Here is a 27,148-nt window from a genome sequence, read left to right on the forward strand (position 1 = left end):
AATAAATTTTACCATGAATGTGACGAATTTTTTTTTCTAGAACGACAAATAATTTGAAAACGGAAGGAGTATATTAATTAAAATATTTTTACTATAATCACTTTATTATAAAGGAAAACAAACACCAAACTTAAACTAATTATTAAAAAATGTAAAAATAACTAAAATTTATTAAAAAATACTTTACTTCTTATTATAAGTATTTAGCTTATTTTCAATATGTTTTTCATAATAGATTGAAATCTTATAATATTATAAAACAAATTTAATATAATTTTATTTACAACATAATTATTTTTAAAAAATTATTGCTATTTATTTACAATTTAAAATGACATTGCCATATAATTTAACAATGTGAAAGTGTTAATTTTGTAAATAATCTACTAAAATAGACAATTTTTTCTTTATATTTTTGTCAGCAAAAACACAAATGTTTTTATCTTCATTCCATATTTTTTGTTGATCTATAAAAAGCTTGTGGAATCGCGTTTTTTTCCGCAAGGTTACCAAGGATAGCCGTTTAAAGCGTACTGAACGCTCTGTATACATTGACTAATCTAAGATGCACAATCAGTGTAGGTCCATAGTTTATAGGTTTCTACTGCCGACAGAGAGAAGAAATAAGCAAATTCAACTTTGTAAAGTAATGACCATTGAAAATACCACAAGATACAATAATAAACATTCAGCAGGACTTGTGAGTATTTTTGTCAAAGTCATCAAACAAAAATAAGTGGAAAAATAAAAAGAACTTTCCTGCATTGATGACATTGACATAAAGAAAAGAGAAAGTCTTTATGCCTTTTCTCATACGTGGGCTTTGGTAGGTAAATGAATTAAATTGCAATTAGCCCTTAATGACATTGTAAGAGCATTGAACTATATAAAGCTTGGTACGATCCAACTTAAGATCTATCCATGCAACTCTAAATACTAACTTAAGATCTATCCATGCAACTCTAAATATTTAGTAGGATTGAACTTTACTACTTTGTTTATGTCCAAAACAAAACTCTACTACATAAATCACCTTTACCTCTAACCTTATAAACTCAGAGTCGCATGTAAACGTGATGAGTATTGATCACAAAACTAAATACTTTTAAACAGAGGTATCATGTTTAACACAATAGCGTGACTCTTATTTATTATAACAAAACAACAATCCAAGTTATCCAACTATACTCAATAATACATAATTACGATGGAATCCGAAAAACAATTAACAAAAATAAAAATAAAGTAGAGACTCGAAATGAAACTAGCCTCCAAATGTTCTTAAGCTGACATAAACATGGCTATAACCAGACTTAAAACTGTAGTTACCGACATAACGGCCATACCATTCGCAGAGGACTTTTTCTCGCCTGGAGCTTCCGCCGGCGAAGTGATTTCACCGGAGGCAGACGGACCCACCGTCGAACCTGACGGAGCACCTCCGGAGGGACCCATCGCCGAGGCTGAGGGAGCATCTCCGGAAGGACCCATCGCCGAACCTGACGGGGCATCTCCCGAGGGACCCATCTCCGACGGCGAGTATGCTGACGGAGAATCTGACGGCGAATAAGAAACAGAGGAAGGAGATCCTGCGGGAGACGAAGATGGGGATCCGGCGGAAGAAGATTTTGGTGCCATTGATCCTGACGGTGAAGAACCCGGTGCATACGACGGAGGAGCTGGCGGAGAAGTCACCGGAGAAGTTGCCGGAGAAACAGGGGAAGATGATTTAGGTGACATTGATCCCGGCGGTGAAGAACCCGGTGCATACGACGGAGGAGCTGGCGGAGAAGTCACCGGAGAAGTTGCCGGAGAACCAGCGGAGGAAGATTTAGGTGGCATTGAACCCGGCGGAGAAGTCACCGGAGAAGACGACGGAGAACCAGGGGAAGATGATTTAGGTGACATTGATCCCGGCGGAGAAGATGACGGAGAACCAGGGAATGAGGATTTAGGTGGCATTGATCCCGGCGGAGAAGTCATCGGAGCAGAGGACGGAGAACCAGGGGAAGAGGATTTAGGTGGCATAGGTGCGGGTGGAGAAGTCGACGGAGACATATGAGAGGAAGATTTAGGTGCCATTGAACCTGGTGGAGAAGTTGCCGGAGACTTAGCGGAGGATGATTTAGGTGGCATTGATCCCGGCGGAGAAGTCACTGGAGAAGAAGACGGAGAAACAGGGGAAGATGATTTAGGTGGTGTATGTGCCGGTGGAGACGTCGCCGGAGAAACAGGGGATGAAGATGATTTAGGTGGCATTGTTCCCGGTGGAGAAGTCACCGGAGAAACAGGGGAAGTAGATTTAGGTGGCATAGGTGCCGGTGGAGAAGTCGCCGGAGAAACATGGGAAGAAGACTTAGGTGGCATTGATCCCGGCGGAGAAGTCACCGGAGCAGAAGACGGAGAAACAGGGGAAGAAGATTTAGGTGGCGTAGGTGCGGGTGGAGAAGTCGCCGGAGAAACAGGGGAAGAGGATTTAGGTGGTGTGTGTGCGGGTGGAGAAGTGGCCGGAGAAACATGGGAAGAAGACTTAGGTGGAATTGATCCCGGAGGAGATTTTCCCGGTGATGCTGCTTGAGGAGGAGCCGGAGTTCTAACGGACAAGACAACGACAGTAAGCTTTTGTCCCTTCTTACAGTTATCTTCATTGCCACTGATGAAGTAAAATGGACCAGAGCGTTCAAGCGAGATCTCAGAATCTCCGTCGTCAACTTTCTTGATAGGATTCTTGGTATTACATCCGTCGTAATCAGCCTTGTTCACCTCTAGCACCGAGTCCATTCCCTTAGCATAGCTGAAATCTGCAAGTACCCAAACTGAGTCTCAGACAAAAACAAAACAAAAATAGTAATCATATGACTAATAAGAAAGATAGGCTATTTGTACATACAGAGTGTGTCGTGTACTACGAAACGGCTCTTTCCAGCCCAAGATCCGTAATTTTCCGGCGGATTTGGAACCCACGCGCCGCTCCCTCCGACTTCAAACCTCCTTGCATCGGTAAAGAAGGTAGAGAAAGAGAGGAGTACCGTGAAGAGGAAGAAAGAAAGGCTATTGGTTCTTAGAAACGCCATGGTTTCTAAAAGCTGAGAGATTATGAGATAAATGGGTTTGTGTGACTATGATGAATATATAGCAATGAAAGGTTGTTAAAGATGAAATGAGAAAAATGGGAATAGGGCTAAAGGAAAGTGAACGTTTTGTGTTTATGATAAGGAGAAGATGTCGACTACTACGTGTTTAAAAATTGAATGTCGTATCAATTTGCTTCTTCATTAATACAAAAGAGTTTTCTCTCTGTATCTACCGACGTTTTGAAATTTTATTATATCATCGAAAAATAGAAAAGTGGTACGAGTATAGTGCGCGTTAAAAGAGCTATAGAACTGTGGCAAGAATTGGTTGGTAGCGGTTGCTGGCGTTTTGCAACAATCGTTCAAACCGCTCTGAACCGCGCCAAATCGCTCCAAATCGCTTTGAACCTCATAAATTCAAAAGCTGGTTCCAGCTAGGGTTTGCGGTTGCGGGCGTTTGCGGGAGGATAAAAAAAATTATTTTTTTTCCAAAACAATATAAATACAAAAATAAAAAAAATCAATAAAAAAATTAAATTGAAATTATAAAAATGCTAAAATATATCAATTAAATTTTAATTAATATTATAAAACTTTTAAATAAAAATATTTTCTATATTTTTAAAAAATTTAAACTATAACTTTCTAAATATAAATTTAATATTTATTATAATATTATTATTTTTGATATTTTTATAATTGTATAAATGTAAATATTGTTAATTTATTATTTAACTGCTGCTGCATTTGGTAGTTAATCAGTCATAAGTATCCCGCAAACGCACAAATTTCTAACCGTATAACCAGTCGTACAAATCTCTTAAAACCGCTAGAAACCGCAACCACCCGCATCCGCAAACTCCCGCAACCGCAACCGCTGCGGTTAAACCAGCCAGGCCCTTAATACTAGTATAAGAATACTCAAATGTCTTAAATCTGCATCTGGTTCCATTTTTTTTTGGTTGACGAGACGTGATTAGTGTTGATCTCAAAGATGACAAAAATGGTGGCTATGTTTTTTTGCAAAGAGAGGAACCATAAACATGAACATACACATATCTACTTTACCCGGTAATTAAAACAGTAGTGCTCCATCTTTTGCTGATATAGTCACTACTAACTACCATCACTAGTTCTCGTTGCTTCTCATACAGTGTAAGTTTCAACTCAATGCAAGAGCAGATAAAAGAGCCACCTGAACATTCAATAACATAAGAAGAACCATAGTCGCTGCAAGTAGGAGAAGTAAAGAAAAGGAGTTTAGGCTCGTTCTACTACACATACAACCCATCTAAAAAGTTTCAGCTTCTTTAAGATTCCAAAACGTTTAACTCACCGCACTGTCCAATACCCATGACCCATCAAGAGTTTCCAAGCAGAAGGGTGACGATCAAAGCCCCATCTGTCACTGCAGTACTTGAACAGCTTCCAAAGAGCTAAGCTTGCTAACAATCCCACCAATGCAAGTGGCATCTGATACGTTCAAGAACATTATTTTGTTTTTACACTAGAGGTCTAGAACTTCTTCAAAATATCTTATTGACCAACTAAGATTTGTTCATCTAGAAATAATTTATTTATTTATCTAAAATTATCACATCAACCTATTATTTCTTAATGACTGAAAACATGGATACAAAAAAAAAAAAAAAATCGGACATATGCCTAAGTAATAAAGTGTCATTAAAATAAATAAATAAAGTGTCATTTTTCACATTCAAAGCTTCTCCAAAAATAAATACACATTGTATAAAGACGTGCTAGGTAATAACCCGCGCCTTGCGTGTAATGCGATTATTAATTTCGTTAATTTTTTAATAAGGAGACGTTAATCTGTTTAATCTGGATATCGGTTCGGTTTTAGGTTATTTTTTTTGTTTTTAATCTCCTAAAATATAACTATCATTTTAAATTAATATTTATTTGGTTTGTTCAGTTAAAATGTTTGATGTTTTTGTTTTTTTTTCTTTGATAATCAATTTTTTGTTTTGTTTTCATGTTATGAATCTTAGATAGTCGTGATGTCGAACCAATGGTTTCATATTATAGTTTTTAAACGGATAATAGTTAAAAAAAAAAGAAAAGAAAATTACGAAGACAAATTATTTTACTACAATTTGGTCGATAGTGAAAGAAGTATTAACAAAAATAATATTTTAACTTCCAAACAATTAGATATTTCAGTGGTGGTAAATACTTAGTTATAAAGTGCTCACGTCAATATGCGTATGTGTATGTAAAAGTATATAAAGATGGTTGATAAATATATAAAGATACTGTTAATTAAATATTAAATGACATTTTTTTTAAATAATACATGAAAGATAAAATTCTTAAAATGAAACTATTTAAAACAAAAATATTGTAAAATTTATATAAGCTATAATATATAGCTTATATATAATTCTTTATATATATATATGCATGATATAACATATCAAATTGGATATCCTTTCCTATAAATATTAATATTTTTTATTTGCTTTTTTTACGGATATTGCATTTTAGTATTTGATTTGCTTCGTAGAGTAACAGATATCCGGATTTTTCGGTTCAAATCAAAATAGATAACGAATCGAATCAAAATTTATGAATAATTTGTCCAGCTCTATTCGTAAACAATAAAATTAACGTATAAAAAATCATGCATGTGAGTTTTATATTAAAAAAACGTAAAATACATAGTGTGAGTAGAGTTTTGTTGAGAAACTTCTGCATGTGACATGTGTTCATTTTAGTGTGAACACATTTATTACAATGATTCTACATGTGTCCAGTTTAGTGTGAACGCATTTATTACAATGTTTCTCCTTTAATATATAAGAGATTAATTGATACACTATTAATTAACTAGTGGTTTTAAAATATGTTCATAGACAAATATATAATATACACATGTCTAAAAATGAGAATACCAAATTAATGATTATATAAAATATCAGATTTTCTTACTTTGTGTTAAAGATTTACAATATATGAATCCAAAAGGTAATACAGTCTAAATAAAATTTAACAGAAAAAATCTACCTAAAATACATTAGCATCTCAAATACGTTTTAAATGTCCAAATCTCTGTACTTGTCCACGTATTTAAGTTGGAGATTATATACTCAATTTGTCTAACATATTAGTGTAATTCATAACATTAACAGTATCTTGTACATATAATTTTGATTTCTTTTCTTTTGGGGAAAACAATTTACCTATAGTTGATTTTAAAAGTTCATTTCCAAAATGATACGTGTCACATAACTACATAATATAGAGATAATAGCTAGAAAACGTGTTACAACAAAAAAGTAACTTTTAATTCATTTTACTATTTTCCCTCATCATGCCAGCGTTATATAGGTTCTTATAAATAAGAAGAAAAGACGAGACCATCTTTTCATAACTTTTAAAATCTTCAGAACGAATATTGATAGAGAGAAAAAAAAATGGTGAGACCACGACTGCTTGTAGTGTCGATGTCGCTTCCGGTTACTGCAAAGAGGACCGGAGAAGAAGCTTGGTCTTTCACCATGAGTCCTGGTGGTCTAGTTAGTGCTCTTCTAGGTAAGAAGATAGTCTACAACTTTGACAATGTAGCAATGAATGAATTAAATAAGCACAATAAACCGATTTTTATATATAGTACATTAATTTGTGGTGATATATCTCTTAAAGGTTTGAAAGAGTTTGAGACCAAATGGATTGGCTGGCCTGGAGTCGATGTTCATGATGCGGTTGGAAAAAAGGCACTCTCCATTGCTCTAGCTGAAAAGGTACACGTATTGATTTTGAACTCTCATATATATTATTGTAAAATGGAAAAAGGCAAAAAAAAAATCAAGACCTTATTTATGTCTTATTTTGTTTATTAAAGCCTTATACATGTCTTAGTTGATTTTTAAAACGCTTGACTTTGATTTGTAGGGGTGTATTCCGGTGTTTCTGGAGGAAGTTTGTGATCAATACTATAATGGCTATTGCAACAATATCCTGTGGCCGATTTTTCACTACTTGGGAACCCCACCAGAATATCGTAACGATGGAACCATAACATACCAGTCACAGTATGATGCATACAAGAAAGCAAATCGTATTTTCTTTGATGTGGTAAACGAGCATTATCAAGAAGGAGATGTGGTTTGGTGCCATGATTACCATGTTATGCTTCTTCCTCAATATCTAAAAGAATACAACAGTAAGATGAAAGTTGGATGGTTTCTCCATACGCCATTCCCTTCCTCCGAGATGTACAAAACCTTGCCCTCAAGATCAGAACTGCTTCGTTCTGTTCTTACTGCTGATTTAGTCGGGTAAATGTCTTTTACCTTTTTAACAGTGTAGTAACTATTTTGAATTTGAAAGTAAACTTACCTCTTACTCTTTTTTTTATTTCTCTGGCTTTTTTGTTTCTAGTTTCCATACGTATGATTTTGCAAGACATTTCGTGAATGCATGCATGTGTATTCTTGGAACCGAAGCAACATCTGAAGGAGTTGTGGATCAGGGCAAATTCACTTCTGTAGAAGTTGTAAGGATCCATCTTGAAAATCTCTTAAGATTGATGATTTAGTCATCTCCTAATGAAAATGTTAATTTTGGTTTGCTTTTTTTTTTTTTTTTCTACTTGGATATATTAGTTTCCCATTGGGATAGAGCCTGAGAGGTTCATAAACACAAGTAAACTCTCTGAGGTCACAGAATACATGAAGAAGTTCAAATCAGATTTTGGGGGAAGAAAGGTAGATTTATATTTTTATATATGATACTTGATGCTTAAAACATAAAAGGGAAAATGATTTGACATAATTATGTTTGTTGACAGTTGATACTAGGTGTTGATCGTCTCGACACGATCAAAGGGATACCGCATAAGTATCAGGCATTTGAGAAGTTTCTTGAGGAAAATGAAGATTGGCGTGGTAAAGTTTTGTTACTTCAGATTGCAGTGCCAACAAGGAATGGTATTGGTGAATGTAAGTTTTTTATCTCTTTTATTTCTTTAGCTGATTTGCATCGATCAATTCATAGGATTGTGTTGGTGTTCTATAACAGATCAAAAGATCAAAGACCAATGTCATGGAGTTGTTGGACGTATTAATGGTCGTTTTGGTTCTATCTCTTCCGTTCCAATAATTCACCTGGTTTGCTATCTTCTCTCTTTTATCCTCATCACAAGTCATATCTTATAGTTTCTGATACATATTTCATCTTTCTGTGTTAGGATTGTTCTATTCACTTTCATCAACTATGCGCACTTTACGCCATCACAGGTAATTCTCATATTACATTTGATGATTTTGTCACATATAAACGGTTATATAATGTTAAAGTTTATTGTCGATGTATATTCCTAACAAATGAGTTTATTTTCATCTTATTTTCTTCAGATGTATTACTTGTAACATCTTTGAGAGATGGAATGAACCTTGTGAGTTCTGAGTTTGTTGCCTGCCAAAAAGGGGAAAAAGGAGTTCTCGTTCTAAGCGAGGTAACTTAACGTTGATAGCTCTGATTTTAAGTATATTAATTGTCTTTTTTATGGTCTGAAATATATTTATGAATCTAATATACCAACAGTTAACATTCAAAAGTAATATATTTTTGTATGAGTTTCACAGTTTGCAGGTGCTGGTCAGTCACTTGGTGCTGGAGCTCTTCTTGTGAATCCTTGGAACATTAAAGAAGTTTCTAATGCCATTGGAGAAGCTCTAATCATGTCACCCGAAGAAAAGGAGAAAAAACATCAAATCAATTTTCAGTATGTGAAAACACACTCTACTCAACAGTGGGCAGATGATTTCATGAAGTATGTGACAAATCACAACATTCATTCTCTTTACATCTCATCTCAACTATTGTTCTTATAGACAAGTCTTACAAATTGTTTTTTTTGTTGGTTAGTAAACTAAACGAGGTTACAAGTAAAGCGGAGCTAGAAACTGGAAAAGCCCCACATGAACTTCCACAACATGATGTGGTTCAACAATATTCAAAGTCTAAGAATAGGCTGCTAATTCTTGTAAGTGTTACATGTATCAAGATGGTCTTGTACATTGCATATTATTTTGGTCACTTATCTTTATAACTTCACAAAATGTTCAGGGCTTTTATGGAACACTTACTAAGCCAAACAAAAACCAAGAGAGAAAAGACGAAGGAATGAATCTTGAACTTCACCCACAGCTAAAAGAAAGGCTAAAAGGATTATGCAGTGATCCCAAAACAACAGTAGTTGTCCTGAGTAGAAGTGAAAAAAGCGTATTGGATCAAGTAAATGTTTTCTCTCGTCTTTAAAAAATTTATCTACTTGTTTTCTCATTGTGGACTTACTTAGTATCTTGAAAACAGAACTTTGGAGAGCATGATATGTGGTTAGCCGCGGAAAACGGAATGTTTCTAAGGCATACAGCTGGGGAGTGGGTGACGAAAATGCCAGAAAACATGAACTTGGAATGGATTGATGGTGTCAAGGTTAGTAAATAAAATATAATTTTAGAATTCAAGTTTGATATCCTCATCCATGTTTTAATTCTTTTGTGGTTGCTTTTGCTACAGCAAGTATTCAAGTACTTCACTGAAAGAACACCAGGATCCTACTTCCAAGCAAGCGAGACTTCGGTTGTATGGAATTACCAGTATGCAGGTGATATACTTTATACGTATATGTTTTTTTTTAAACTTTAACTCCTGAACACAACCAGGGCCAGTCCTCGTCGATACTAAGTGAAATATTTGCAACATGCCCTAATTTTTTTTAAAAAAAATTACATATAAATAGATTTCTAAAAAAAAAAATTTTAAATCCCCAAATTTATAAAAGAAAAAATTTACATAGACACAATCACATGCCCTCAAAATCTATGGACCGGCCCCTGAAGAGAACTACTTGATCTTTATTTATTTGTAGATGCTGAATTTGGGAGAGCTCAAGCAAAAGATATGTTGCAACACTTGTGGGCTGGACCAACCTCTAATGCATCAGTGGATGTTGTCCAAGGACGTTACTCTGTTGAAGTCCATTCGGTTGGTGTAACAAAGGTAACTAATACTATTGTTTTCATTTGTTTCTATATCATCAATTACCAAAATATTCTAATTATTCTTTGATCAGTCACATGTTGTCTCTTCTCTGTTATCTTAGGGAAGTGCAATGGAGCGTATCCTCGGAGAAATAGTACTGCAAAATAAGTCGATAACCACACCAATTGATTATGTCTTATGCATTGGTAATTTCTTGGGGAAGGTAAGCTTCTTATGTAACCAAATGTTGATTATACAATTACATATCCATGGATTTTGATACAAGGGTTGATATAATGCTACAGGATGAGGATGTTTACACCTTCTTCGAGCCCGAGTTAACCAAGAAAACCATGTCTTCTCCTTATTATGGTAGTGGCCCCCTCAAGAAGGTGTCATCGACCCTTGTTGACGTAAAGGGAGACAACTACTTCTCTGTGGCTATTGGGAACACGCACACAAAGGCTAGCTATTTCCTTGACTCATCTGATGATGTTGTGCAGTTGATCCACAAGCTTTGCACACACAATAATCCTTGACTCATCATCATATGGTGCCCTGATGATCCTCTTAGAATTTCTTTTTTGGCTAAATGGCACTATTAAAGACTTTTATTTACTAGTCTTTACCTTTGCAAAACTCATTATTGTTCTCTGCTTTTCAGTTTCTCACATTGTCTCTTTGACTCGTTTACTATTTCTCTCTTTGTCTTTTTTTTCTTAGTTTTATAATGGAAAGAAACTCTTAAGAAAATATTTAATGGAATTGACAATAAAACAGAGATGAACATAGGAATCATAATGTGAAGAACATTTGCACACACAGACACATGATCTTGATATTTGGAAATGAAAAATCAAAGAATCACAAGAGGCGCCTCATCGGTTTTGGCAGGTGCGGTCTCTTGTGTTGGTGCCTCAGTAGCAGAAGGAGCTTTCTCATCTGCCTTGACAGCTTCTGGAGTTGGCTCGGCCTTGGTTGCCTCAGAGTAGTCTTCTTTTGTCTCACCTTCCTTCTTTTCCTCTTCACTAGACTCTTCCTTCTTCTCCTGTGAATCAAACATATCAACAACAATAGCTTCATCTTAACATGAGTTTGTCCAACAAAGACAAGAAAAATGATCAAATGTGATTCACAAAACCTGACTCAATGTGGTATCTGCCTCGGTCGTGACATCCTTGGACTCAACAACAACATTTTCGGTTGGTACAGAGCCTTCAACGATGTCAGATTCCTTAGGTATGCTCGCACAACCTCCCATGTTTTTTATTTTATTGAAAGGATTAGCTTGAAAAAAAATTACAATGGGAAGAGCTGTGGAGCAAAACAAAAAGATAGATAGAGGGGAGAGGCCTGTAAAGAGATATATAGGAGATTGTATATAGACTAATGCTATTTCAGGTCATTTTCAGATTCATTGGTAATGACACCTTCAAATTTCTGTCACGTTCCTATTTATCAGGAGGACAGCTTCATGCCCCACCGTAACTCTATGTCTGGTTTAGGGACACAATAACATTTCCTGGATACAGAAATACTACAACCGAACTGGATAACAAAGCAATGAGTCACATAACCAAATCCTGTGTTAAGAAACACTTTCATTTATGTTTTCTATTTGCAAAATGATATCATATTCTAGCCGCTGAAATGGATAGTGTCTCATATTTTGAAAGATGGCAAAGATGGCTTTCTGTTTTCTCTCAGGCACAAAAAATTATATAATTCTTGATTTGCGTGTCTACTATGGCTCCTGAAATGATATCATATTCTAGCCGCTAAATATCCCCTATATATTAATAGATAAACTTTTAAATTTATAACCTATAGTTTGTACTAATTAAAAAAATGCTCTTCTGAGTTGTCACATAATTGTAATGTTAATTTTGCTTACGTGGCAGCTTGATAATCAATTGAAAACTTTGTTAGTCCAAAATTAAATTGTTAGAAAATGTTATATTATATATAATGTCCATTATGGACCATATCAAATTGAAATTATTATATATTATTTCTTTAAATAAAACCTATGGAATTACCTAATATGATTAAGATATATATCAATTAATGATTTTAAATAATAAATATTTTCTAACAATCTGTATACTTTCTAACAATCTGTATACTTTCTATCATTTTTGTTTAATTATTTATTATTAAAATAAATTAAACAATTACATTAATCTTATAATTAAAAATTAGAATTTTTTTTGTATATGTTGTATTAATTAAAACTTTGAGTATAAATTAATAGAACTGTTAAAATTCTCACATAAGCTTTTGTGATCAAGGTTTAATTTTTTTTCTATAACAAGATATAATGATTATAAAATCATATGATAAAGAAATTTATTTTAATAGGTGTTTATGTTAATATATATATATATATATATATATATATCACATCGTTTAAATTAAACTATACATCATATGAAAATACATACTTATATTTTGATATATGCGTTGAACATATATTGAAAAGTTAATATTTTAATTTTGGAATCTTCATTGTTTTTTTAAATGATTATAAATTATTGAAATCACTAATTATTCCACATTAAAAAAATCGTTGGTGTAAAGTTTTGTTACACAAATATGCAAATAATCATAAAATCATATGAGTAGAAACCTCATTTAATATATATCCATATTAAAAGTATACTATATATCTATGTTAATATCATTAAATTTAATTATATATCATATACGATATATAAGATTGATTGTTTTGATTTATTTACCCTAAAATAATTGCGAATAAACAAGAGCTGTCGTTTGATTTATATGCGCACGCCATTGATTACATAATAGTAACTGATTTCTTAATTATTTAATATATAATTATTTTTTTATCATTTCTTAATATGCAGAAAACATAAAATAAGTAATAAATATAAAATATTTATTTTGCACAAGACGCATATCTTAACCTAAGTATGTATCTCTTTAATAATTTTAAATCTTTAATATTTTCTAAATCTTAGGCCAAAAATAAAATAACAAAATGAGAATAAACTCAAAAATCAATATTTATATCGAGCAATAACCAAAATGAAAAGAAAAAAAACACAAAAATAAGAAAAATATTGAAGATAGATAAGATTAGCACGTGAACGTAAACTTCTCATAACCATAATGAATTTTTAAATTGCAAAATCATGATATAAAATCGAGCTAACATAGTTTCATTATAACCAATAACATGCCCGACCCAGAGGGTAGGCTACATAAGCAGATGTTTAGGACCTCTGGGCCATATTTCACAATTTTATTTAAGAGTTTTTATTATTTGTATATTTGCAATATTAGCTTAGGGTCCAGAAGAATTTTTTTATTGTTTGGATCGGTCCTGGGCTAAATAGTAGGCCTGAGATTTTTCAGCCTAAACATTAGATTCTTATCCGATATATGAAAAAATTATGTAATTAACAAAAATATTTTTAAAAATTTGTTTAAGGACCAAAAATATTAATTTGATAAAGAATATAAATTTTTCATACGATATTTTTTAAATAATTTTTATATAAATTCACCATGCACAAGATATGTGTCTTTTCCTAGTAATTTAGTATATGTTATGTTTAGATAGGTAAGATAATCAGTGATATCATACTCTAGCCGTTAAACATATTTTTATAGTGACTTTAAAAATCATTTTAATAATGACATATTATTATAGTTCACATGTTACAATGTTTCACAATTAATATATAGTAAGAGATTGTATTTCAGACTTAAAAGCTCAGGATCATGTATATAATATCCCTAGAAATGGTCAAGGCATAATTTATTAAATTTTCATCGATGCGTTACCCAAAAAAAAAAGAAGATTTTGTTTGACAACATTACGCCTAAATAAGAAGAAAATCATAGTCAAAGTTGTGAATGCATGCATGACCTCGTAAACAAGGTTCTATAAATTGGAACATTCTCTATCTTACACATATGTCTCAGCCGCAAAGCTAGAAAAAACAAACACAAACACACACATCAATCAAACACAACGATGAATAGGCTCTCATGCTTTTTGCTTACCATTGCATTGATCGTTGGCTCTAGTAACGCAATCTGGGAAAAAAACAGTGTCCACTTCAAAAGTTCTCTTCGTCCGGGCAATACTCTCAAGATTCATTGTACATCGAACGATGACGACTTGGGTGTTCATTTGTTGAGCCCTGGACAGACCTACGATTTTAGTTTTCATGATAGTATTTTGAAGACCTATTTCGATTGTACCTTAAACCAGGGTCCTAATTTCGCGTTTCATGTAAGTTTTACAGCTTATAAAAGTGGTGGTGGCCTGATTCGTTATGGTAAGACCAATTTTTGGGATGCTAGAGAAGATGGCATGTACTTCACACACGGTCAGGAAGCTCCCAAGTTAGAGTATAAGTGGACACATGTTTAAGTAGAATTTTAACATCAATTTTGTTGTAACATGTAAACCTTTTGGAATAATAAATACTAAGTGGGTGCCCGTAAATTTGCGGGTACAAATCATTTTAAAATTTTAATATAATATAATATTTTATGTCTTTGATACATTTTAATATTTTAAAACTGAATGTGAATTTTTGATAGATTATTTTTTAATCAAAATATTCTATTTTTAATACTTTTTAAATTCTTAAATAGAATTTATATATTTTAAATTCTTAAATAGAATTTATATAGTATTTAGTTAGATTTTTTACATATTTTACAAAACAATTAATATTTTATTAAATTGTATTATAACATTATCGTTAGAACATGTATATATAGTTTAATTGGTTTGTATATCAAATTCTTCGTCCATAAAAAATACTAAAATAAAAACATGAACTCATGTTTTAAATAGATCCACATTTGCAACTAAATTACAAAACACAAAAGTTATTAAGAAGAAACATAACTATATATATGTGAATTCTATTAATTTTATAAAAACGTAAGAATATAAAAGTTTCATAAATTTAGGAATATACTTTTATCCATAATATTCTTTTGATTGTTTTACGACTGGTGTAATTTTTGTGGTTATTTTGCTTTGAAAAACGTTTTGAAAATGATGAAGCTGTGAAGAGAATAATATTTTGCGATTGATTATGATTTGATAACATTTTAATAACCTCTTAGAAAGAAAGCTATACAATTATAAATAATTAATAAAATATTTATAAATTTTATATTTTATGAATTATATCTGAGAAAATTAAAAGTTCATATAAATAGATTCATAAATCCTAATAAGTGGTTTTATGACTCAAGAAAATAATTTGTTATCTATGAAGAATAATCTATAAACTTAAAAAATGATTTAAGAATTTTATAAAATAATCCTATATATTAATTTAAAATTAAAAACCATCATTAAGTATTTAGAAAAATATTTTATAAAATTCTTATCATTTTTAAATTTTAAATAATTTATAAACCTGTTAACCTTATCGATGGTTTTTAAATTTAGAAAATATTTATAAAAATATTTTATAAGATTATTAAATCATTTTAATAATTTTAAATAATTTACAAACCAGTTAACATTCATAAACATTTTATAAATTCCTATAAATGATGAGAAATTCTTCCTTATAAATGGTTTTATAAATCTTTATAATATTTTTCATAGATCTTTATATATTTATTTGTAAACTCTTATTAATGATACTAGATTTTTTTTCCGCGCTACGCGCGGATAATATATTTAGTTTTGTTATATTTATAATTTTTTATTTATATGAAAATTTTCACATTTTAATTTTATTTAACTAATTTTTGAAATTTAAAATAATTTTTCTGTGAATATTTTTATTATTTTATATGTAAACCATCGGTTTTTATGTATGGTTTAGTTTTACAATTTTCATCATTACAGCATGAAAATAATATTATTGTCAAATATGTTTCTATTATAACTAACAAAAAATAGTAACACAATTAACTAATTAAATACCTTTTAGCATAACTGAATACTATAAATTATGGAAATTATATTTTAAATGAATTTTACTAACTCTTGCTTTCTGTGTATTTTTTTTTGGAACACACTTTTAATTTTTTTTATTATGAACGTATATTACTAAGTCTTGCTCTGTGTGTATATATTTTTTGTTTTACTTTGCATTGTTTTTTATTGCCTTATTCTTTAATTGCAGAGAGTTGCTATTTCCAATATTAAAAAATGCATGCGTTATTGTAGTTTAAAAACGGTATAAGAGGTGGGCTCTAATGTTTTGTTTGGTATAGTCGTAGTGGTCTAGAATAGAGAATAAAAGTTTCATATATTGTTGATGATGAAGGAAAAACCATATAATGTGTGGTTTTATTGGATAAAGTAGAAACATAGAATTATACGTGATCAATTTTATTATAATGAACGTATAAGAGCGGCTGTTAATGCAAGGTATTCGTGAATTTTGTATGGTGACGTGAGGTAGGATTTACTATGTAAACATGCAGTTGTGCATTTTGTTAACCTGAATACGAAACTTTACGTTAATCCTGACTTCTCCTATATATTAATTGAGAATCTTAAGTTTGTATTAATTAAAAAAAAACCTCATCTTATGTGGCAGTTGTGTATGCCTACTAAATCCTATTTAAAAATTTTTTAGAGCACCTTATATAAACCATAGTTTTAAAATATAACGTTGGTCGCATATTTCCATTACTAAATATCATAGCAACCGTCGCATTAAAACACAAAGTTAATGTGTTTTAAATACTATTCTGTAATACAGAAACTTGCAATATCTTTCTCGAAAACTTGCTAGACACTCATAATATCTTTTTCATAAAATATATAATATATTCATTAAATCCCTATATAAGAAATTAAGAAGCATATGCGAAGTTCGTTGTGATTACAACTACCGAAAATTGAATAACCTAGAAAAATATATTGCTCCTTGACTTCCAACGGCCACTTTTAGCTTTGCGTGTGACTTGGAACCATTCAATCCATGTGGAAGATCAAGGCGAAGATCATACAACTTTAGAAACAATATTCTTTTGCAGGTGGTCTTACTACTGAGATGGTCCTAATCGATTCAAATGGGAGTGTTATGATATGTGGACATCTATTTCTTATATAGATTGCTTCAAACATATAGAATGTCCTTAAATTTTATTTGATCCCAAAATTCTAGAGATACAATACTTCAAGTCAATGTAAGCATAATTCCATATGATTTGCTTATGACATATCCTATGAAGAATAAAAAGTATTAACACGGGTCATTGCTGATCTATATATTTACAATTTTACATAATTACAACATTTTTGTTACGGCGTTTTGTTCTTGCGGTTCGAAAGTTAGAGATTTTCAGTTTACTGTATATTTTGGAACAATCATTTTGTGCTTAATTTGGGATGATTTATTTTTAAAGTTGTTATACTTATATTTTTCGTATTTTATTTAGAAATAGCCTTTTAAATCATAATAAACTTGTATTTTAAATTCTTTAGAAAATATGGCATGCACTGAATAATTGGGATACGATGCCAAAGCTAGTGGACAACTTATAGAATTTTCGTATTGTTTAACCGTGTATAATAAGAAAATGGTGTATGTGTTGTTTAATGACAACTCTTATTAGCAATCGCTCAGTGTACCAAAGGCTCCTTACATAAATTGAAGCGCAAGTGTCTATTGCATCTATTAACCTAATTCAGTTTTGAGATTAAATTTGATAAGAAGAAGAATATGTTTGATGGAAAAAAGTATAAGGTTATTGTGTCATAAGTTTTTAGGCCCAAACTGATCGGTTCATGATATAATACTTATTGTTTAAGTCCACAATTTATAATAATTATGGATTCGGTCCATCCGGCAGAACTTATATTATAACAACAAAAAATATAATTATATATGTGTAAAAAAGTTAATCAAATGTTAAAAATAAGTTTTTAATACTATATTTTTAATATTTATCAAATTAATTCACTCTGCGCACGAAGTAGTTAATATCCTAGTTTAAATATTAAATCTTAGAAACTGTTCTCCCCGTGAGAATTATGATTCTGCAAATGGCTGAAAAAAAAAACAAAACATGGAAATATGGAAAACATTGCAAAGTCTAAAATAGGGAAAGCATATTAATTTAGGAAATTGTAAATGATTTAAATTTTGTGGGGTTGACAGTTTGATAACTTTGAAACTCTCACTCACAGGGGTGTTCGGATTTAATTACGATAACTATCTTAATGCGCAAGCTCGTTTTTTGTTTATAGTTTTTTTTAGCCGATAAAACTAACATACTGTATTTAAAAAAAAATTTGTGTTAGGCTGTGCTTAATGCCACCTAGATTTTGATATGATGATAACTTAATAGTTGTTTTTGTGGTGCATACGTTGGCATGTCAATGTTTATCTCTGCATGTGTTGCTTTTATTCAATCTATATATGTGATTTGTGATAACATATAAACTTTATTACTCCTCCAAATGATCTAAAACATTTCACAACCAAGAAGGTTGGAAAGGCTTTTAAAACAAAAATATCGTACAGTTTTAGAAGAGTTATTCAGAGATGTAAGATGTAGCTAAAACAACAAATCTTATTCAGATGCAAAATAAATTGTAAGAAGAGTGGATAAGTCCAGCCTTTTGACTTCTGAGTACAGAATCATACTTTCATTATCTGCTTGCAGCTAAAAGCAAAAATCATCTCGTAGACAACTGAAGAACATACTTGCTCTTTTTTTTTTCAGAATCACTTTCTTGCGTTTGGAAATATCCTCTTCTCTCCTCTGTGCTCTTGTAGTGCCTCCTCCACAAACCGCTGTGTCACTTTATTAAATCAAGGTACTTGTTGCTGCTGCTTTCAGTGAGCAACGATGATGAAACATCTTCAAGCAGATGAATCAATAGGGTGGAAGGTTTACCAAGTGTAACAGATAAGTGGAGAGGTTCACTGAGTCATATACGACAGAAGCGGTGGCCATGGAAACTTTTTTTCGGATCTTCGACACTGGTCTAGCTCTAACACGTCATCCATTTGCTCTTTTTATCTGGCCCACTACCAATAAGTAAAAAAGAAATGATCATCTTGTAGTCTTTACAATCACAAGATAACAAAAAAGGACACCTTTGATCCATAAATTAGATAACTTTCTTGTGTTCAGAACCAGAAAGAGTAGAGAGCTGAGAAATATTACCAACGTCACAGTCTGTGACTCACAGCCCAAAGCGTAAAAGTTGACACCATCCTCTCCCAAGTTCTCTGTTCAAAAATAAATTTAAAAAGTAAATATTTTTTTGTAACTCTTAAAGTGAGTATTTTGATACGTTGAGTTCCAAACACTTAGACGAAACACAATGAATGAAAGCGTGATATTAAGATTTATATTTATATAGTAGAGACAGAGGTGATGAAAAAAGAGAGGCCAAGGAGGAACCTGGATAATGGGTTTGCCTAGGGTTTTCATGTGGGCTTGCGTATGAATCAAGAGGAAGGGTAACAGGCAGTGATGATTCTGATGATCCGCCTCCGGAATTTTTTGGATCAGAGTCAGATAGCTCTTCCGCCAATCGAAGCTGCAATAGCCGTCCCGATCTAATCCACGAAGGACTTTGTCTTTCTAGGATGAAGAAGACCAAACAAATTAATTAATTAATTGGCGTCTTCTGGTGAGACTGTCACTTGACAGAAATGGTTGGAAGATTTCTCTAAATCTGTAATGGTGATTACTGGATTTGAGATGTAAAGTTTCAGTTTTTACGATGAGGTTATATAGGAAGGAATAACTGAATTGTTAGGATTCTGAAGCATTAATGATCCAAAGAGTTAAGATGGAGAGATGTAGAGGTAGAAGAAGATTCACTGCTCCATGGAAACCGAAAGGATCACTTTGATTTCTCAGAGGAGATTGAACCGACTGAAACCTACTCTACATGGAAGAGGAAGATAACGAAGAGAAGCTTTGGTTGTAAATATTTATTATTGGACCACTGGTTTTCTACATAAACAAACATAAAAGTTAGTAAACCAGCCCAGCCTATTCCATAAATCAAAATTCAAGCAAATCACAACCTGTCATAAGTCAACAATACACACGGAACCAAAACGCAAAACACAAACACACGGTGACATGTCTAATTAAATGCTTTTGATTGGCTGAATTTTTTTAAGGACGTGGCAGCATGACCATTGAGTATATTGTGCTTTTAGTATAGTATAGATAATAATCATTATTGATGATTTGACACCTTAAAAATGATTACCGAATATTTATATAATTATAAACTATTATATATCTTTTATAAACCATTAGAAATGAATCAATATAAATGACTTTATATTTTCTAACAAAATATATATTAACCATCACAGATGATTTGTTGTAACGTGTAAACCTTTTGGAATAGTAAATATATGATTTATTTCAGTGTTCTAAAATTTGCATATACGTAAGCATCTACCACATTTTTCACGTTTTGTAGTGTTTTAAGACGATTTATATAGTTGGGATGCATAATATCGTTTACATTATATTGTCTATACCGTCTAGACGGATTTTAAACATTACTATTCAAAATATATACATATTATTATATATATTTTTTTTTATTTACATTAATTGCTATTTGTTTTATGTATTTATGTGATTATAGTTATTAGTTTAACTGTTTGTAAAATATTTTAAAATTTAAAACTAATCATCTTTATATTTTTAAACATGTTTTTATTTTATTTTAATTCAAAACTACGTATATATGTTAAATTAAATTTATACAAACTTTAGTTTGAAACTTTTTATGTTCAGTTTTCTAAAACTAACATCTATATTAATCTTTTACTAGTTGATGTTCCGCACCATGTGCGGATTAATATATCTATATACCTAACATTTTTTTAATTCTAACGTTTCTTTTAAAATATATATAATAATTAAATTAGATACAAATTCCAAATTATTATAAATTATTAAAACTTCAATATTCATATTAGTAATCAATGTATTAAATTATAATCTTTTGTTTCATAGTTTTATTTTTATTTATGTGATGTATATTTTGAATCAAAATCTTTTCTAATAGTAAAATTAAATTAGAAAATTTCAATTTAAAATTAAACACACATTATATTTGGACTGAAAAAACATCATGTGGCAGTGAAAGGATTATAAAAATCACAAATAGAAAACAATAACAAAATAACAATAGTCTTGGATGTTCAATCCACTAAAACTGAACCATTTAAAACCGAACCAAACCAAAACTAAAAAAATAATCTGGATTTGGTAGTACCGAATAAAACAAATGACTGTTATTTTAAAAAAACCCCACAGTATATGGATATGATTCTGTATATTAAGCGATCAAATCGAATAAACAAAAAAAAAACGATTTATTTAGATAAATTAGTATACTCATATAGATATTTTATAATAATATGTATTTGATAAATATTTCAAATAAAATCAGAGAAACTGATTATGATTTTAGTCAATAAAATTATAAACTAAATATAAGATAAAAGTAATGAAGATATTATCGGTAGATATGGTTGTTATCAATTTATTAAATAAATGTGATAAATATCATGATAATTATATATTAAGAACATTTTTTTAAAAATAATAGTATATATATATATATCAATAGAATATTTTAATGGTTATTAATTATCTTAGATATCATGATAAATATATATATATATATATCAAATAAAAAATAAAAAAATAATATTAAATAAACTAATGACGTATCCTAAAATCATGAAAAGATGATAAATAATCAAATTGACTAAAATTATGGAGAATATGACAAGTAAACAAATTCACTTCTCAAATAATAGTATATATATATATATATATGTATCCGTTTAGGTCTCATTTAGAAATCTGATTTATTTATATACATGTATTATACCATGCCTCTTAATAAGTCTACCCAAGGATATGTTATCCATGACCCATCATAGAAGTTTCATACTCTCTTGCATAACACTTGTGTCTACAGAGTGACAAGAGGCTATATACTAAAATGTTACATACAACAAATAATCCAATGTTTTCCACTACATGAAAAAGATATTACAAGTTAATTGCAAAAGCATTACTACATAGAAACAAAGAATCGATCAAAGCTAAAAAATATCACAGACGAGAGATTTGATCAAGACCCAACATCAGTTCCAACACTGTTGAGGCGGAAGTCATGTGACCGAGCCAGCTCTACCGCGTCCTGAACCCTAAGCCTGGTTCCTTGTTGACCAACCACAGTGGCTGCAATCGTAGCAGCCAACTCTCCCATTCCTTTCAAGTCGGTGACACCTCTCAAGATACCGTATAAGATCCCTGAAGCGTATGCGTCTCCAGCACCACACGTGTCGACCGGCACGCAAGGCGATGGAGGAATGTATATGGCCTCTCCCTTGGCTCCAATGTATGACCCGTTGATTCCATCGGTTACTGAAACAAATGGGACAAAGTGGCTCAAGTACCTTGTAGCTGATATAGGGCTTTCCTCTGCTGAAAAGTGACAAAACGCTCTTGCTTCGTCGCTGTTTGCAAATATAATGTCTGCATAGTTGCCCACAATGTCCCTGAATAACAAGAAAAACAATCAGAAGCGTAAGATAACTTTGGAGCCGAGCCACAACAACAAATCAAGGAGGAGTAAAAGAACTCACCAGAAGTCATCATAGTGCCTCTCAATGCAAGACACATCTGATGCTGTAACAGCAACAAGCGCTCCGTTTCTGTGTGCTTCTTCACAGGCTTTTGTTATGGTTCTTATAGTATCAGGAAGCTCAAACAAGTAGCCTTCTACAACAAAGACATTTGTCTTGGATATCAAACTAGCCAAACAAGAATCATAATTAACCACAGAAGATGTTCCCTGAAAAATTGCACATACAAAAATTGGGTTGTTATTTAGTAAAAAAAAAAAGTTAAAGATCTTTCATGTATTATTATTGGGATACTCTGAACATATAATGCCCCTACCTGATAAGCAAGCATGGTACGTTGCGCATCAGGAGTTGTAAGAACTATCACTGTCCCTGTTGTTCCATCCATGATTGGAGCAGAAAGAAAATTTACATTTGCTCGCCGTAATTTAGTCCTACAGAACATAATATGAACTGCCCTTGTGAGTAAATCAAACCAACCATGTAAAAAAGATGAATCATAAAAACAAAAACCTGCTCTAACATAACTTAACCTTAACCTCCAATAAGTAAATGAAGAGCCAACAGTGAGACTAGAAAGAGAGAGAGTTGTGTGTGTACCTGTAAAAGCTACCGAGAGGGTCACCAGCAATACTACCAGCCATAGCGACATTCAACGGGCGGTCGGTGATGGAAGGACAGCCCAATCTCGCCAAAGCAACAAGAGTGTTGGACAAGGAACCTCCAGCTGCAGCCTTGTAGCTGCAACCATCCATTGCTTGCAAGACTCTACCCCTCTCCTCGTGATTGATCAGCTTCCTCGTTCCTTTTTCCAAGTCTAGCTTTTCTAGAAACGCATCATCCACAACTCCAGAGAAATCTACCTACAAAACAATCAAGGTATAGAAAGCCAATGGGCGTAAGAAAGTAATCATTTTTAGAATCAAGATCAACACTTTTCAACCATTACCATGGCTTGGCCGAGACCCAGAACATCCCATCTCTCAGGGGAAGAAGAAGAAGAAGAAGAAGAAGCATGGGCTTGTGTCCATTCCTCGTCATCTTCGTCTTGGTCACCGATGTTCTCGATTTGGCCTTCATCCATATCATCTAATTCTCCTCCTCCACCGTTTCTAGAAACCATGAGGCCAAGTTGCATCTTCTCCGCCTTGGAATCAATCCTCAGGTTCCACGAGCTTCTGAAACCGCCGGAAATGGAGGTTGAGGAGGTTTTGTTGCTTTGAAGGGTTCCTTTGAAGTGATATAGGGAGTAAATAGGAGGAAGAGAGGCAGACGAAGGAATTGGAGAGATGAGAGAAAGGGCGGCCATGTGAATGTATATAAAGGTTTTCTCTTTCGTTGTTTTGGGATGAAGAAGAAGAAGAAGCTCACATCTCCATCCAAAACTCCGAGAGGAAGAAAGAAGGAACACCAGAACAGAACTAATGGTTTCAGAGACGGCTACGAAGAGGATAAAATGACTCCTTTTATTTATTTATTATTATATAATAATAATCATCTTATTTTAAGGATTAGACGATTAGTATTAACACACACTATTATTATAAGGTTTGATTTGACTTTTCAAACTAAATTTTGAATATGAGCATGCCGACGACAATTTCTTGTATTTATTTTTATTCCACTACAAAAATGATGTCTATTTATATAAATTTTTATTTTTGCCACCTCTGTTTTTAACATCTCTCTCTTGTATTAGATGCTTACAAAACTATACACTTTGCTAAACCTTGAAAACGTATTCCAAGGGTTTACGGGGTTAAAAAGTTCCAAGTCTTTAAACCCTTAAACATTTGTTTGTCTAACCTGTTGTTAGCATTTGACAATATACTAATCCTTCCAACTGTTAATCCATTTCTCTTTATAGGAACAGAGACAGAGACAAGACACAACCACAAACAAAATCTTCAACGACTACTTTCCTCTACATTCAAAACAGAGACAAGACACAACCACAAACAAAATCAAAACATTCGAAAACCAAAGCTAAAGCCAGAGAGAGAAGAACCTGAAATTTATTCTCTCTAGAGTGAGACTCCAAAGATGAGCTTACTACATCGTTTATTTTCTCTCAAAGAAGCTGAAAATACCAAAACCAAAAGAAGAGAAGCAACTAGCAAGAATGCACAATGCTCTAGCTCTTAAACCTACAATATGTTTGGGAACTGGGAGTCCAATCTCTGCTGCAACTCTTTCACCTTCTGTGATAGCTCAATCTTCTGCTCTTTATAGTTCCTAAGTAGATACTCCTTCCCATCTATCACTTCTTTCAGCTCCTCCACTTCCTTTCTCAGCATCTCTATTCTCTCTCCATCCCTTGATCCCTTTTCCACTGACTCGTAATTGTTCTCGCTCTCCATAAAACCATTACTCCAAGGTGCAACAGGAGATGTCTTTCCATTGCTACCTGTGCATCCGACGCTGTGATCAGCGATTGCTTTTCTCAGTCTCTCAACTTCTCTTTCTGATTCGAACAGATCTCTATTCATCGAGTCTACCTGTGCCTGGAGATGGCTAGAGTGTGCCCTCTGTGCGTTGTACGAGTTCTGCAGCTCTAGAATCTGTTCCTGCATTTCAAGTATCATGTCGTCGCGCCTCTTCAGCTGTTGCCTCAGTTTCTGAATTACTTCTCGTTTGCTGAAGATGTCTGAGCTGGTTTCAGACACGCAAGGAGAATCCGAGCAGGTGGAATGGTGATTGTATGGTTTTGGGGGAAGTTCCAGGCGATCAGGAGAAGAAGTCCACATGACCCCATCCTCCTTGCTGTATAATGGAGCAGGAAGCGTCACAAGAGGCAGTGAAGTGTCAGATGCAGATACCATTTGCTCGTTTGGCTCCTCTTTTCCCTCCAAATGCTCAGTTCCTATAAAGAGAAAAGAACAGCAAGTCTGATAAGATTTAACTGCTCCTCTCGATTACATGGACAGAGGAAGGGGATTAAGAGATTTTCCAGACTGAAAGCAGAAGTCAGTTGTTGATATATTAGGACAAATCTTAAAACTATCCTTCAAGCAGAACTCTTGTAACTATTGATATTATTCAGCAACTAGGCACAACCAACCTTCACTGGAGAAAATCTGCTTCCCTAGTGGCAGCCTTCACTGATGCACATTAATGATGATATGCCACATAGAACCAGCCATTACTAAAGTTAAATCAGTACTTAAAAGATGAAAAAAATTTGTAAACTGACTTAAGCAGTCAGCAACTTCAAATTGGAGTCCCTAGTTTTCAACTTCATACATGACCATCAACAACAAGTACATGTTCTCTAATAAGCATTTAAAGACATGACTAGGCAATATAATAGAAGCTAGAAGACTGTAGGCAAGGCAACACCTACATATTCTTCCAAGAAGATTTTACTATATCTCACTCACATATCGGATTCACTTCACATGTTGGTGAAAGCAAACCCAGTAAGAGATGCTGCAAAGCCACTAAAACTAGCATATAATGGTTTTTTAGTGGCTTATACAAAATCTATCTGTAAAGAAAATAAAAAAAAAGAAAGTTACAAAGTGAGACCTGAATTGGAGTGGAAGCAACAATACTCATCATTATGTGCACAGGAAGATTTGCTGGAGTGCAAACAACAACCTAAAGATTTTTCCCTCTCAGATGTTCCATTGGCTAAACAAACAAACAAACATATTCATCCAGGGGTTGAAAAGGCTGGAGCCGAAATTACAAAGACATGTAAAAGGAAAGCAAAGTAACCTTGAAATCCAAGAGAGGAGGAATTGGATAGAGGGTGAGACGAGTGCCTAAGTCTCCAGGCAAAGCGGATGGAGAAAGTGCTCAACAAGGCACCTCCTGCGATTAAGATCCAATTCGGCCCACAAACTTTGTCAGCTTTGGAAAAGCCGTTGTTTCTTCGTGTGCTCATCGTAACTCAAAACCGTCTCTACCATCCAAGCACAACCTGCATAGATCGATTACGATAACACATGATTTACAGTCAATGTTGTAAACAATTATTAAAGACACCAAATGCGTATGATAAAAGAAAGTAGGAGTAAGTCTCCGAAACGGCTTATATAGAGATACTACTTGCCAATAATTGCTCTACCCACTAAACCCCGAAAAACATCGCAATCACAGCTCAACACATAAGTTTATAGTGAGTGAATGAGCTAAGGAGAGGAGAATAATCGCAATACGAACGAACCTCATTAAGATAAAATGGACTGTAAATTTTCTCAGGCTTTTTGACTCTTCTCTCGTTGCAGTTTCTTCAATCCACCTGTCACTTTCAGAGGAAATAAGATTCCAGGAAGAATCTGGGTTTTCGCGAAATAAGATATGGTGTAAAACTTTTACAATAAAAACCTCAGAAAAGAAGCGAAATGGAGGAGGAAGAGGTTGAAGAGACGGCGCCTCACACTACTTCGCTCCTTATTGATATTATTTTTTTATTAATAAATAAAAATAAAAACTAAA

General features: G+C 32.8%; 6 protein-coding genes and 1 long non-coding RNA gene across 11 annotated transcripts; 2 read left to right on the top strand and 5 right to left on the bottom strand.

Annotated features, from left to right (window-relative positions):
• Nucleotides 1-1,126: 1,126 nt before the first annotated feature.
• On the bottom strand, nt 1,127-3,340 carry LOC106440963 (early nodulin-like protein 2). Of its 2 annotated transcripts, XM_048764010.1 has the most exons (3): nt 2,891-3,340; nt 1,927-2,801; nt 1,127-1,872 (listed from the first exon to the last, which is right to left on the bottom strand). In XM_048764010.1, the coding sequence occupies exons 1-3, from the start codon at nt 3,072-3,074 to the stop codon at nt 1,282-1,284; spliced, it is 1,650 nt and encodes a 549-aa protein (XP_048619967.1). In that variant the 5' UTR covers nt 3,075-3,340; the 3' UTR covers nt 1,127-1,281. The 2 variants fall into 2 exon arrangements, with proteins under 2 accessions (XP_048619967.1, XP_013738194.2); XM_013882740.3 differs by having other exon boundaries at nt 1,127-2,801.
• A 2,443-nt stretch (nt 3,341-5,783) lies between these two features.
• On the top strand, nt 5,784-10,800 carry LOC106444675 (probable alpha,alpha-trehalose-phosphate synthase [UDP-forming] 4). 2 transcript variants are annotated; one of them, XM_013886126.3, is made up of 17 exons: nt 5,786-6,629; nt 6,741-6,838; nt 6,990-7,375; nt 7,479-7,593; nt 7,703-7,804; nt 7,888-8,038; nt 8,118-8,206; nt 8,287-8,335; nt 8,453-8,553; nt 8,684-8,871; nt 8,967-9,084; nt 9,168-9,335; nt 9,414-9,536; nt 9,621-9,708; nt 9,973-10,103; nt 10,207-10,308; nt 10,391-10,800. In XM_013886126.3, exons 1-17 carry the CDS (start codon nt 6,512-6,514, stop codon nt 10,622-10,624), a joined length of 2,361 nt encoding a protein of 786 aa, XP_013741580.2. In that variant the 5' UTR covers nt 5,786-6,511; the 3' UTR covers nt 10,625-10,800. The 2 variants fall into 2 exon arrangements, with proteins under 2 accessions (XP_022572683.2, XP_013741580.2); XM_022716962.2 differs by lacking the exons at nt 9,621-9,708; nt 10,207-10,308; nt 10,391-10,800 and having other exon boundaries at nt 5,784-6,629; nt 9,973-10,098.
• Nucleotides 10,801-10,827: 27 nt separating this feature from the next.
• On the bottom strand, nt 10,828-11,426 carry LOC106444676. Its single transcript, XM_013886127.3, has 2 exons — nt 11,227-11,426; nt 10,828-11,133 (listed from the first exon to the last, which is right to left on the bottom strand). Exons 1-2 carry the CDS (start codon nt 11,344-11,346, stop codon nt 10,942-10,944), a joined length of 312 nt encoding a protein of 103 aa, XP_013741581.2. The 5' UTR covers nt 11,347-11,426; the 3' UTR covers nt 10,828-10,941.
• A 1,678-nt stretch (nt 11,427-13,104) lies between these two features.
• LOC106442785 (S-protein homolog 9-like) lies at nt 13,105-14,585 on the top strand. Its single transcript, XM_048764025.1, has one exon. The coding sequence runs from the start codon at nt 14,092-14,094 to the stop codon at nt 14,491-14,493; it is 402 nt and encodes a 133-aa protein (XP_048619982.1). The 5' UTR covers nt 13,105-14,091; the 3' UTR covers nt 14,494-14,585.
• A 3,893-nt stretch (nt 14,586-18,478) lies between these two features.
• LOC111212267 lies at nt 18,479-19,962 on the bottom strand. Its single transcript, XR_002662906.2, has 3 exons — nt 19,467-19,962; nt 19,227-19,291; nt 18,479-19,087 (listed from the first exon to the last, which is right to left on the bottom strand). It is a non-coding gene; the product is annotated as an uncharacterized LOC111212267 (long non-coding RNA).
• A 2,065-nt stretch (nt 19,963-22,027) lies between these two features.
• LOC106440964 (uncharacterized sugar kinase slr0537-like) lies at nt 22,028-24,176 on the bottom strand. Its single transcript, XM_013882741.3, has 5 exons — nt 23,655-24,176; nt 23,306-23,568; nt 23,022-23,139; nt 22,706-22,914; nt 22,028-22,618 (listed from the first exon to the last, which is right to left on the bottom strand). The coding sequence occupies exons 1-5, from the start codon at nt 24,012-24,014 to the stop codon at nt 22,189-22,191; spliced, it is 1,380 nt and encodes a 459-aa protein (XP_013738195.2). The 5' UTR covers nt 24,015-24,176; the 3' UTR covers nt 22,028-22,188.
• Nucleotides 24,177-24,539: 363 nt separating this feature from the next.
• BNAA03G48690D lies at nt 24,540-27,125 on the bottom strand. Of its 3 annotated transcripts, none has more exons than XM_013882744.3 (5): nt 27,038-27,125; nt 26,877-26,951; nt 26,426-26,630; nt 26,234-26,338; nt 24,540-25,568 (listed from the first exon to the last, which is right to left on the bottom strand). In XM_013882744.3, the coding sequence occupies exons 3-5, from the start codon at nt 26,592-26,594 to the stop codon at nt 24,853-24,855; spliced, it is 990 nt and encodes a 329-aa protein (XP_013738198.1). In that variant the 5' UTR covers nt 26,595-26,630; nt 26,877-26,951; nt 27,038-27,125; the 3' UTR covers nt 24,540-24,852. The 3 variants fall into 3 exon arrangements, with proteins under 3 accessions (XP_013738198.1, XP_013738199.1, XP_013738197.1); XM_013882745.3 differs by having other exon boundaries at nt 27,029-27,093; XM_013882743.3 differs by having other exon boundaries at nt 26,877-27,110.
• Nucleotides 27,126-27,148: the final 23 nt, after the last annotated feature.

Source organism: Brassica napus, chromosome A3 (genome assembly GCF_020379485.1).
Source record: "Brassica napus cultivar Da-Ae chromosome A3, Da-Ae, whole genome shotgun sequence".
Taxonomy (NCBI): Eukaryota; Viridiplantae; Streptophyta; class Magnoliopsida; order Brassicales; family Brassicaceae; genus Brassica; species Brassica napus.

Coding starts and splice junctions, on each gene's coding strand:
- LOC106444675 (XM_013886126.3), top strand. CDS start 6,512: ATGGTGAGACCACGACTGCTTGTAGTGTCGATGTCGCTTCCGGTTACT. Junction 6,839..6,989: donor CCATTGCTCTAGCTGAAAAG/GTACACGTATTG, acceptor TTTGATTTGTAG/GGGTGTATTCCGGTGTTTCT. Junction 9,336..9,413: donor AAAAAAGCGTATTGGATCAA/GTAAATGTTTTC, acceptor TCTTGAAAACAG/AACTTTGGAGAGCATGATAT.
- LOC106440963 (XM_013882740.3), bottom strand. CDS start 3,074: ATGGCGTTTCTAAGAACCAATAGCCTTTCTTTCTTCCTCTTCACGGTA. Junction 2,802..2,890: donor CGTAGTACACGACACACTCT/GTATGTACAAAT, acceptor GGGTACTTGCAG/ATTTCAGCTATGCTAAGGGA.
- LOC106444676 (XM_013886127.3), bottom strand. CDS start 11,346: ATGGGAGGTTGTGCGAGCATACCTAAGGAATCTGACATCGTTGAAGGC. Junction 11,134..11,226: donor CAGATACCACATTGAGTCAG/GTTTTGTGAATC, acceptor TTTGATTCACAG/GAGAAGAAGGAAGAGTCTAG.
- BNAA03G48690D (XM_013882744.3), bottom strand. CDS start 26,594: ATGAGCACACGAAGAAACAACGGCTTTTCCAAAGCTGACAAAGTTTGT. Junction 26,339..26,425: donor CTCCTCTCTTGGATTTCAAG/GTTACTTTGCTT, acceptor TTGTTTGTTTAG/CCAATGGAACATCTGAGAGG. Junction 25,569..26,233: donor TTGCTTCCACTCCAATTCAG/GTCTCACTTTGT, acceptor TTCTCTTTATAG/GAACTGAGCATTTGGAGGGA.
- LOC106440964 (XM_013882741.3), bottom strand. CDS start 24,014: ATGGCCGCCCTTTCTCTCATCTCTCCAATTCCTTCGTCTGCCTCTCTT. Junction 23,569..23,654: donor TGGGTCTCGGCCAAGCCATG/GTAATGGTTGAA, acceptor ATTGTTTTGTAG/GTAGATTTCTCTGGAGTTGT. Junction 22,619..22,705: donor AGGCACTATGATGACTTCTG/GTGAGTTCTTTT, acceptor CTTGTTATTCAG/GGACATTGTGGGCAACTATG.
- LOC106442785 (XM_048764025.1), top strand. CDS start 14,092: ATGAATAGGCTCTCATGCTTTTTGCTTACCATTGCATTGATCGTTGGC.